The sequence below is a fragment of the Podarcis gaigeae genome (assembly GCF_964106915.1).
Source record: "Podarcis gaigeae genome assembly, chromosome: 3".
In the NCBI taxonomy this organism is placed as follows: domain Eukaryota; kingdom Metazoa; phylum Chordata; class Lepidosauria; order Squamata; family Lacertidae; genus Podarcis; species Podarcis gaigeae.
The window spans coordinates 49,602,219-49,613,825 of record NC_139680.1 but is presented as its reverse complement, the minus strand read 5'-3'; the positions used below and the strand labels follow the sequence as shown (position 1 = coordinate 49,613,825).

The 11,607-nt window shown below is 43.1% G+C and overlaps 1 protein-coding gene across 8 annotated transcripts in view; it reads left to right on the top strand.

Annotated features, from left to right (window-relative positions):
* The window catches only part of RTN4IP1 (reticulon 4 interacting protein 1), a 110,975-nt gene that overhangs the window by 52,973 nt on the left and 46,395 nt on the right, over positions 1-11,607 (top strand). For 2 of the 8 annotated variants that reach the window (XM_083731377.1, XM_083731376.1), the window contains exons 1-8: positions 69-920; positions 2,044-2,195; positions 3,051-3,119; positions 4,051-4,175; positions 4,938-4,986; positions 7,495-7,631; positions 8,499-8,682; positions 8,818-8,910. In XM_083731377.1, coding sequence (XP_083587503.1) covers positions 620-920; positions 2,044-2,195; positions 3,051-3,119; positions 4,051-4,175; positions 4,938-4,986; positions 7,495-7,631; positions 8,499-8,682; positions 8,818-8,910 — 1,110 coding nt within the window. In that variant the 5' untranslated portion in view covers positions 69-619. Of the gene's footprint in view, positions 1-66; positions 921-2,043; positions 2,196-3,050; positions 3,120-4,050; positions 4,176-4,937; positions 4,987-7,494; positions 7,632-8,498; positions 8,683-8,817; positions 8,911-11,607 lie in introns of those variants that run through there. The other 6 variants (XM_083731379.1, XM_083731380.1, XM_083731375.1 and 3 more) reach the window with 5 other exon arrangements.

Sequence of the window (11,607 nt, the reverse complement as noted above, 5' to 3'; positions counted from 1 at the left end):
CTCAGACTTTCGGGGTTGAAATGATGTTGTGTTCCTATTGGTTGGGGGGCGGTCAGGCCGCGGGAAGCTGTGTCAATTGGGTGACCGGGAACACAGGGCGCCCGCCTGAAGGAGACGCTGGGCAGGCTAAAAGAGAGCTTGTTTTGCTCACGCGGCCAGGTCTTCCTGGAGGAAAGGCGAGAGAGGCGGGTGGGAGGGAGAGATTCTGGAATTTAGGACATTAAGGACTGCTTATATCTAGGGGGAAGGGGTCGCCAGCCTCAGGACTTGATAGTCTCACTAGGGGCTGGCGCATAATTGACATTTCCAAACGAAAAACCCTGCTGTGTTTTACTTCCTGTATACCTCAGATTCTTGCGAAACCCAGTGAGGAATGGAGGTGTAACAGGAAAAGTTGGGTTTTTCCATTCTCTCTGTCTCTCCCTGTCTTTTCTTTTTGGGAAGAAAAGAGAAACGTCAGAATTGTCTTTTTAAAAAAGAAAAAGAAAATACAAAGTTTAGAAATGTGCATTTCAGATCAGAATTGACTGGCCTGCTTTGTAAGAAAGTGCGTGTTTGAGGCATATCCATTAAAGAGCACAGCATTCAAGCCATATATATTCCTTTTGCTTTTGCAGTCATGTTGCTAAAAGGACACACGTTTAGTAGGAAAGTGTTCAGTAGCTTATTGCACTGCCCTGGCTTGGGTGTTACCTGCCTTGGGATGGGAAAAAGTTTAATCCAGCAGCTTCCGTGTAGAAACTTACACGTCTCCTACCAAAGATGTACGACGATGCCATCCTGGGTGATTGACCGTTACGGAAAGAATGATGTGCTGCGATTCACAAATAACATGATGTTCCCTTTAATCAACTTTCCTAATGAAGTGATTATTAAAGTCCATGCTGCAAGCTTAAATCCCATAGATGTTAACATGCGAAGTAAGTGCCTATATACATTGCATCTCACAGTTAATACCATTAATATTTACCTATTCCGCAGATTGGTAGTAAGGATTAATAATTTGGATTAAACTGTAAACCGATTTGAACTCATAAAATGAGCTGTATGGATATTATTTATAATTACTTATATTTTCATACCTTGGTGTTTGTTGAGTGTGATGTTAAATATTATATGGTCTGCATTAGTTGTGTGAAATACTGCATTTCATATTCAGTGCTCCTAATAGCCTTTTTAGCCTTATTCAGTTTGATTTCATTGGCCCTATTCTGGTTGGGTATGACTGTCTTATAGAAAAAACAGGCCAAAAAACAAAACAAAATCCACCCAAATAAATCTAATTAAAATAGCACCATAAAGCTTAACGCATATATTGAGGCATGATTTAGGCCTACAAATGTTTCTACCATATGCAGAATTAATGGTGCCTAAATTCACTGAAATCAGTGGGCTTAGATGTGTCTTACTCTGGGCTGTATCCACCTGAGCTTTACTCAGAGCAGACCCATTGAAATTACAGGGCATAGATTAGTCCTGCTCATTAATGTCAATGGGTCTTCTGTGAGTTTGACTACCATTGGATAAGATGCTCTGCATTCAATCATGTTTCAATTTGTTACTCTGCTGCAACAAAAATGAAGACCGACATAGCAATCCAGTGCTTCTCTCCCCTGAATGCTGGGCTGGAGGGAGAGGGTTGGATTAGGTTAAGGAGTCCCTGCTGTATCAAGCTCACCTGGCTGAACTGGCTTCCCAGCAGGAAGGCAGGAGGGCCATTAGTGAGTAGCCAGCAGGAAGGCTGCAAAATGGGGTGTTCAAACCCTACTTTTCCTCCAAGGAGCTTAAGGTGGTGCACACTGTTCTCCCCCCTCCACCTTTTCCTCACAACAATCCTGTGAGGTAGGTTAGGCCGAGAGATAGCAACCGGCCCAATGTCATCCATTGAGCTTCCTGATTGAGTGGGAATTTGAACTCTTGTCTCCTAAGTCCTAGGATAGGACTTAGGTCCAACACTGCTGTTTAATGCAGAGCAGGGCTTCTTTGAGCATAGGAAATTGAACGGTGTAAACCAGCGACAACTGTTCTCTGTTTGCTTGGCAGGCGGTTATGGAGCTGCTGCTATAAGGATGAAGCGGGATCCGTTGCACATCACAAACACAGGCAGTGAATTCCCTCTCACACTTGGTCGGGATGTTTCTGGAGTTGTGATGGAGTGTGGACTAGACGTGAAATATTTCAAACCTGGAGATGAGGTAAGGATGAGCAAGGAAGGAATGGGAGTTACTCTAAGTGGATTTATAAATCCTCACTCTCAGTAGAAACATTACCTCAGTGTGCATGTTCTGCTTCAGTTGTGCACTGCCAAACCAGAAGTTACAAATGGTGCCTCTTTCTTGGACTCCTTGTTTTGCCTCTTCTGCAGTTCTAAGGTGTTGGGAGTTCCAGTAAGGCAAAAGTTGGATAATCCTGTACATAAGCTGCATACAGAGGTGCCAACTTGAGTAATACCATGTTGGAAGTTATGTTGCAATTCCACTGTTTTGCTGGCATCCATTTGTCTCAGTAGATGATGGAGTGCGCCTCTGGGGGTAAAGTCAAACCTCTGGAGAATCACAGCAGCTGCGGTGGTGGCTGCAGAGACCAGGAACTTGTAGCTGCTGCCTCCTGTGTTAGCAGCACCAAAGTGACCTCTCTGGGGTGGAAGCCTGGGCAGTGTGTTTGGAGCAATATGTTTGGCACCAGCTTGGCTGCAGGAGTTGCTGGAAAGAGGCCATCCAACCATTTTAGGGACTTCACTCCGGATTTGTGTATGGTTTAGTCCTTAGCCTTTTATTCTCCCAACATGTCCTGCAAAGTAGCGTGCCTCTGAATACATGTTGCTTGGGATTACAGCTGTGATTGTACTCTGGCCTTCTTTCAGGCTTCCCATAGGCACCTGGTTGGCCACTGTGAGAACAGGAAGCTGGACTAGATGGGCAATTTTCCGGATCCAGCAGGCTCTTATTATGTTCTTAATTTGATACATAATATTTTTAAGGATTAGAAATTCTGCTAAACCATGAAAAGCTTTGGACTATGCTTGAGTTTTGGACTTCTTTTTTCCCCAGGTATGGGCAGCAGTTCCTCCCTGGAAACAAGGCACTTTGTCAGAGTTTGTTCTGGCAAGTGGAAATGAGGTAACGAAGCAAAGTATTTAATTTGAGATGAAATGTTTCTGTGCAGCTTCTAAAATGGATGGGGTTGTTTTTGCATTTTGTCTTAGAATATTTTTTTCCTGTTAAAGGAAGAGTCAGAAATCTCCACTTTGATCTGAACTATGCTGTAGCAGATCTGTCTCTTCCCTAAATTTAACATTGAACGGGAGGTAAGGTGACAGGGAGGAAGGCAGATGAGTGATGGCTACAATTGCACAATGTTTTATTTTCCCTGCTTGCAAAACAAAGCACTGAACCATAATCTCAACCCTTTGCCAGTGGGTGGGAGGACAGTGAGCTTGAACTTGCAGCTGCTGTATGGCAGCAATGAGTTTTCAGGGTCCGATTTCTGAATATATAGTGCAGTGTGTTGCTGCAGTGTGAAGAAAGAAAGGACCCATGTGTGTGGGTAATGCTTACTTGCTACAGTCAACCAGGTGACCTCTTATTCAAAAGGCTGGAGCTACCCTGTCAAATAGTATTCCAGTCTTTATGAATTTTGATTATCCATATGCAGAAGCAACACTTCAGATATGGCATGTTTCTCACATGTGTACACATCTGCAGGGGGGAAGGATGCATGGTACTGTGTGAAAAATGTGTGATTGCCTGTTTTTCCCAGCATTTCAGCTACCAGCCATGTGCATGTGGCAAAATAGACACATGTATACAGTTCTGTTTTGTTTGTTCTTTAAATTATACAAGTATTTCCTTTTCTTACATTTTTATATGTTTATGTAGGGGCAAATGATGTGTTTGCAGCAACCCGAAGCTGTCCCTCAGCATCTGAAATTTGTATTGAATCATCATCATCTGGGCTGCAGAACCTTGGCAATCCTTTCTTTTTTACAATGCTAAATAGCAAAATCTTTCCGGTTCTTGAATACATGTCTGTTTTCCTCCCTTTCTGCAGATCTCTAGAAAGCCCAGATGTCTCAGCCACACTCAAGCAGCTTCCTTACCTTATGCTGGTCTAACAGCATGGTCTGCCATTCACCTCGCTGGGGGGCTAAATCAGGATAATTGCAGCAATAAGAGGTAAGTTACCATTTGTTCTGTAAGCAGGAGTTTCATGTAGAGCAAAGGTGGGAAGCCAGTGGCTCTTCAAATGCTGTTGGATTCCCAGCTCCAACAGCCCCAACCCTCAGGACTAATGGGCAGGGCTTATGTGTTGTCCAACAACAGTGTGAGGGCCACAGTCACTTAATAAGTGAGATAGGTTTCCACATTATATAAACTACTGCGAGCGGTTCCTTGATTATCGTGCATGTTGAAGTGTGTTGGACTTAACACGTTGTGGTTTGGGTGAAGGAGCTCTTGGGCTGGGGTTTTGCCCAGAGTGGGAAGAGGCAAGGAGCCAGTAGGCACTTTGGGGAAGGTCTGGGGTTAGTAACATCACTAGTGAGTCTAGAGGAGAGTGACAGCAGAACTGGTGTAGATCTTACGATAAGAGAACACACCTGAAAGTAAGGTGTCTTCAGGTGGTCTCAGAAGTTAAAGGGTTCTAAAGAGCCTAGGGACCAAGAGGGAAGGGGAAAATGCCATTATGTCATACACAAGAAAATGTCATAGTTAAATGAAAAGTTTCTCCTTCGGCTTTAGTATGATTTTTAAAAACTAGCTTAGGAGCTATTTATTATCTATCGCCCTCCAGTTTACCTTTATTTTTCCTTTGGCTTTGCCCTATATAGGCAGAACTATTTAGAAATAAATTTTCACAACAAAGACAATCAATTTAACACCTTTGAATTGCTGGGGTATAGAAATGCCTCATTACCTGGAATTCTTTTCGCTTCACAGAGTATTGATCTTTGGTGCAGCAGGTGGAGTAGGTACCTTTGCTATACAGGTAAATATGTTACAACTAACTACCTTGGCTGATATTTTGGGAAAGCTTAGATTAAAATTCTCTGCAATGAGTGACTAAGAACATCATCCCCCACCCCTCATAATCTTGGAATGGTGAGATAACAGTACTGATTAGTTAAGTGCTTTTTCCTATCTAGAATGTGCTTTTGAACTGTGACAATGCTTCTTGCTTGCATAGATGAAGGGTAGAGATGGATTTGTGAGTAAATTAGCATTTGTTGCTGCACCCATTTTTGCTCCTGGTCCATCACTTGCATGTGTAAAAAAGTTACAGATTTTTCATTATTAAGAAAGAAAGAAGAATCAAATGTTAAAGGTACCGAGAGAAGAAATCTCCCAGGACCTATTTGCAGGCTCAACGTACTCTTGTTGGATACTATGCCTAAAAGACCCATTCAGTTCTCTCAAAATGGGAAAAAAATATCGTCTTGTTTAATTTCTCAAGAGTGAATGAAAGGGGAAACAAAACCCTTGCTCTGTCTCAGCTGGACTTGGCAAGGCTGACGGCTTCATGAAGCACCAAATTAGGATCTGAACTTAATTTTGTGACTGGTGCACACCCAAGATAAAACAGATCAGACCTAGATAAAGGCCCTAGAAAGTGGAAATGCAATGATGACACTTGGGTTCCGTTAGAGTGCTTCCACTAAAAAGGCTACCTGCTATCTCTCGGATGGTTGAGGAAGCCAGATAAGGCCCTCTGATGAGAATTTTACTGTATCACAGGCACATATGGGGACAGGCAGCCCTGTTCCCAAACCACCAGGGTTTTGAATTCAGCTTGAAATCTGTTGTATATATTGGTCCTTTCTAGTTCCTAAAGATCCCTTGAAAGTCCTGTGGTAGATTTTGCCCTTTGCTGATCTACTCTGTGTTGTCTTAGAGGGGCCCCATTCCACTCTTTGGAAATCACAGAAAAGCAGTCTTTTATGCAATATTGAATTACATGCAATTAAAATATCAAATAGAATCTCCTTCCAGAGCTGACATTTTAAAAAATGTGATTTAAAAGTATCTAGGTATAAAATATGAGTACCATCTGTCTGTATATTGTAACGAAACTAAATTCTGAAAGTCAAACTGAGCTTTTTATTTGGGTAGGAAAAATGAGGGTCTGGGGGACAGTAACCCTCCAGAGGAAATTTGGTGAGTACTCAGGGAGTTCCATTGTGCAAGTGGGACGCATTTGTTGGATACCAGCCCTTTTTCTTAAGAACAAACTGGGGTGGGCAGTTACTGTTACAACCTGCTTTGTTGCCTTTTGTCGGAAACATTTAAACTTAGATGGATTTGGTGGTGTAATCCAAGAAAGCTCTTTCTTTGTTCTTAATGTAAAAACGCCACAGGTGAAACCAGGTGAGCCTTCTCACTTGAAAGGCATCAGGCGGTTATGGACCCAGCTCCCTCAGAACAGAATCTGACAGCTTCTGATTCTCAAGTTTGGCCATCTTACTACCAGATGGAAGTACAGTGGTACCTCTGGTGAAGACCTTAATTCGTTCCGGAGGTCTGCTCTTAACCTGAAACTGTTCTTAACCTGAGGTACCACTTTAGCTAATGGGGCCTCCCGCTGCCGCCGTGCAATTTCTGTTCTCATCCTGAGGTAAAGTTCTTAACCCAAGGTACTACTTCCAGGTTAGCGGAGTCTGTAACCCGAAGTGTTTGCAGCCTGAGGTGTTTGTAATCCGAGGTACCACTGTAACCGGATTCAGGGGCGGGGGGCAGGCAGAGGACGCAAGATAGTCCCAGCAGTGGCTGGTTGGGTGTCTTTTTCCTAGAACTGTAGAGTTGGAAGTGATCCCAAGGGTCACCTAGTCCCACCCCCTGCAGTGCTGGAATCTCATCTAAAGTATCCAAATCAGATAGCCATTCAACCTGTGCTTAAAAACCTCCAATGAAGGAGAGTTTAACACCTCGTGAGGGAATCTGCTCCACTCTCAAATAGATCTTACTGTCAGAAAGTTCCTCCTTTCATGCACAGAACAGCTTGCCATTGATAAGCAGCGCCAGATTTAGGGGTGTGTAGGCAGTTCTCCTCCATGGGGTGCTGAGTGGGGGGAGGCGATTCAAATGATGATGGTGGTGATGATAATAATAATTAATAATAATAATAATAATAATAATAATAATAATAATAATAATAATAAATTCATAGGGGGTTGGACTAGATGACCCTTGGGATCTCCTTCCAACTTTACAATTCTATGATTCTATGATTATTAATAACACTAATAATACTAATCATCTTATAATTTATACAGGTACCTACTGAGAAGATCCATACAAACCCAGCTGTACCAAAATGAATTACTGTGAAAATAAATATAAGGGGTGGGGGAATTTTGTCCTTGCTTAAGGTGCCGTAAGTCGGGCGCTGTTGAGAAGAAATACAAATTTGAGTTAGAGAAGGGCGGTAGTTGTGTGCAATCTGCTGAAAGCAAGTCTAGTCAGCTGCTGTGTTCTTTTTGTACTGTGTCTTCTCGTTCAGCTAATGAAAGCCTGGGGTGCTCATGTGACAGCAGTTTGTTCCCAAGATGCCAGTGAACTCGTGAAACGTCTCGGAGCAGATGATGTGATCGACTACAAATCTGGAAGTGTGGAAGAACAGCTGAAAACGTTACCGCTGTATGTATGGGCTAAATCATGGGTGTGCATGGTGAATGTGCACAACCCCAAGTTGGCTGCTAAATTTTCGGGTGGGTTTGAGCAGGTCGCCTGCACCTGAGTCTTCTGTGCTGGTAACTTAGTGAGCAATCCGTACAGGGATCAAGTGGGTCGAATCCAGAGGTGGAGCCATCACTGTATCTGAAGCCTTGCTGCTCACAGCAGCCAGGACAGAAGGTGGTATTTGCTTTGCCAGGTCAGGATCTGGCCCCTCTCTGCCTGCTGGACTCACTTAGGATCCAGTGGATCCATGGCCAACATCATCATCATCATCATCATTATTATTATTATTATTATCATTATCAATTAAATTTGTATATTGCCCTTCATCCAAAGATCACAGGGCGGTTCACTACATAAAAATACAACATAAGAACACAAAGTACTTAATGAAAAAAAGAACCAAAACAAACCAATAATTCCCCTCCCGCAAACACATAGCTCTGCCCTCTCCTATTCCACCCTGTTTGGGGGTTTTCTACCAGCAGGAAGATCCCCAGCAGGAGCCTGTCTGAAATCCCCACTGTGAGCACAGCAGGATCTTATGGTGGGAGACCTGCAGGTGGAGACATACAGGGAACCCACCACATCCTAACACTGGGGGCTCGAATTGCCCTGCCCAGACTATTAATGACTTACATATAAAGACATGTGTATGTAATGTAAAGCATTTGCACATGAAAGCTTTTGAACTTCTTTCTGAGTAAACATGCTTAGATAGCTTATGTTATGTAATTGATTGATACCATCATGGCCGGGACATGGTGTGTTCTTTGGGAGAGAAAGGAAATTGTTCCAATTCATTTTCTTCCTGTTTTATCTCCCTAGCTTTGATTTTATCTTAGATAATGTTGGTGGATCTACTGAAAAATGGGCTCCTGATTTCCTCAAAAAATGGTCAGGAGCCACCTATGTCTCCTTGATAACACCCTTCTTGGTCAACATGGACAGGCTTGGTGTAGCGGATGGCATGTTACGGACTGGAATGACGTTCGGTTCAAAAACTTTCAAGGTCTGTTAACAAAATCAAATGCTTTAGCTTCCTACCCATTTGCTGTATGTGAGCAATTCCTTTCCAGTGTGCTGTTTTTTCACCTGCTCTTTAATGTCAGTCATGATCTAAACTTGTGCTGTCTGTCTGTTACAGCATCTTTGTAAAGGGGTTCATTACCGGTGGGCATTTTTTGCACCAAGCGGCCCTTATCTGGACGAAATAGCTGATCTCGTTGATGCAGGAAAGGTATGTCTGAATTGCTAGTTTTACTTCCCATTATCTGCTATAAACCATGTGCCGTTTGGGTTCAAATGCTTCTTTTGTAACTAAGGAAGAAAATTTTAGCAAGTTCAAGGATTTGGCTGTGGAGCTGCCATGTTGAGAGTCCTAATAGGGGCTTCTGTGTTGTTGTTGTTGTTTATCTATATAGCGTATCAGCTTACAAAAAAAGAAGTGTGCCTGGAGGTTAGGACTGCCTTCCAGTCTGCTGGAGCATAATCATTTAAATCTGTGAAGATAGATGCTTACAATACATGCAGCACATAACATGCTGTAGCCTTAACTGTCTAGGCAACTGGCTGGTGCACCTGAACACTGCAAAATCACTCCAGTGTTATTTGACTGCAGATCCCATTAGCGACTGCAGGTTGTGGAAGGCTGCTGTAAGGTAATCTGGCATCGTTATCCCTTGTACTATGGAAGGGAGGCTGAGAGATAGTGGCTGGCCTAATTGTTCCAAAATTTGAACCAGGGACTTCTTAAGCTCAGTTTCTTAGCTACTGGGCTACCCCAGCTTAGAGTATTATGCATATTGACTCAGTTTTGTTTGCTGCATACATGGAGTAAATGTGACCTTTTTGCTCTGTTCATATCACTTGCTCTTTCACATTCCAGCCTTCTCTCCTGCAGCAAATAAGAAAAAGCTGACACAGGGATGCTTCTCATAATAGCAAGATTCAGTGGCCTCTTTCAGGTGGTGATAGCAAAGACGTCTTTGGCCTAGACAGAACTGACAAGCACTTCTACGTAGCCACATGATGTATTGGGGATGCCCCATTCCTCCTGGGTCGCCCCTTGCTTCATGCTTGGGAAGAACTCTTCGTATGGAGGAGAGGAAGGGCATAGCACTAAGTCATCTGCATAAGTCTCTGAGCAGGTGAAGGCTAATGCTATTGAAAATTCCCATTGTGTGTTTGTGGATGGCTTGGGGCTTCTTTTGTCATAAGGTTTACAAAGAAGGATAAATGTTTGCTTACCCTCTCATTCTCTCTGTTCAGAGAGAAATCCTTAATGCCAAAGTTTTCCTTCTCAGGGCTTTTATGCTTTCCTCATTTGCTTTAGCTTCCTGTAGATCCCTGTAAACAATGCTGAGCCAATATTTTTGATGTACATACATTTATTCCATTGTTCTGGTTTTGCCTGTATACATTGGTAAAGCTGTACTTACAGGAATCTGTAAACCTAATAGGGCAGGGCGAAAAATGAGATAAGCAAAGCATTTTCCAAATTCTAACTTACAAGCTTACTGGCAATTGCTTGCAAAGGCTTGTGCTAAGCATTACTTCTGGGTTTCGCATTCTGTTTAAAAACCTGCCCAGTGGAGCTAAATTGGCAGATTATTAAAGCATGGAAGGCATCTAGAACAAGACTGATTAAACCTGGGGTTCTGTCCGTTACCTTCTCACAAAAGTTCAAAGAACGTTTCCAAATGTTGCATTGTGAATAATGATTTCTTTCTGGAATTGGGGCATCTCTTGTTGTGTATTCTTATGAATGCACACTTTCATAAGCTGTGGTTTTATTTAGTAGTGGAAACAGATGTACGCTTAGTATGTTTTCTGCCGTAGTCAGCTTGTCCCCACAACAGCTCAGTGAGAATTTGGTGCTGACTTTAGGGATCTGGGAAAGGGGCAGACATTGCATTTTGCATCCCAGAGGAGTAATAATTATGAAGTAGATAAAGTGAGGCAGGAAGGGATGTCCTGCATAAAAAGCAAGATTCTTCTGGAGTAGTGTAGAGAGAAAAATGAGATACATCTGTGAGGTCTGCTCTCACACTTCATTCATCTCTAAGGCAAAAATGGGGAGCCTTTTTATAACGGTATCCTTTTGCACACTGGCAGTGGGTGGGGCTGGAACACCCCCTTTTATCTCTCCCTCCGCCAGCCCCTTTCTCCCTTCTTGGTACTCAAATAAAATTAGGCTGGGGACTGCATGTGGCTCACCACTGATCTAAATCTGGTCAAATACAGCTAATGAAGCAAACAGTGAAGAAAGAGCCTGGAAAGTATCTCCACTGCCTTCCTGCTTCCCTGGAAAGTAGGCCTTTCCCATTGGGAGGGGCAAGATGCCAGTTTGAATGCCTTTCCATGCCATGGAAAAAATACTGGGAGTGGTGGTGTATTAGAAAGAATAGACTTCTGCTACTTGGGTTGCTCATTGACTTCAGAAAGTAGTGATTTAACCTGTGAATGAGGTATTTGCCTGGATGGGTAGGAATATAGGTGTATTTTATAAACACCAGGATAAAATATATATCACTGAGTTGCATTCAACTAAGTCCTGCTTGGAGCAGTTGCCTTGAAATTAGTGACCCTATGTTAGTTCTGGCCATTATCTTCTTCTGAGTAGGACTAGCATTGAATGTCACTGCTTGTATCCAACTTCATAAAGATTTTCTGGGCCATGCTTGTGTCATCTGATCCATTGCGTTATTGAGTTGGACCTCCTGCCAGCTTCTCACAGCATACTTGCCAATGTTGAACTACATCTTTCTTTCAGCAGGCCTCGGGGCCTGCCTTCGCAAGTACAAGAGAGCTTTGAAAACGCCCACCTTGCTTGCTGCAGAGCCTTTGTGCATTTCCGCCCCCTTCCCTACCGCACTTGGATGGGGTTGCCTCCTTTGACAAGCGTTAATTTAAAGTCAGTAGTCTGGGCAGGCTC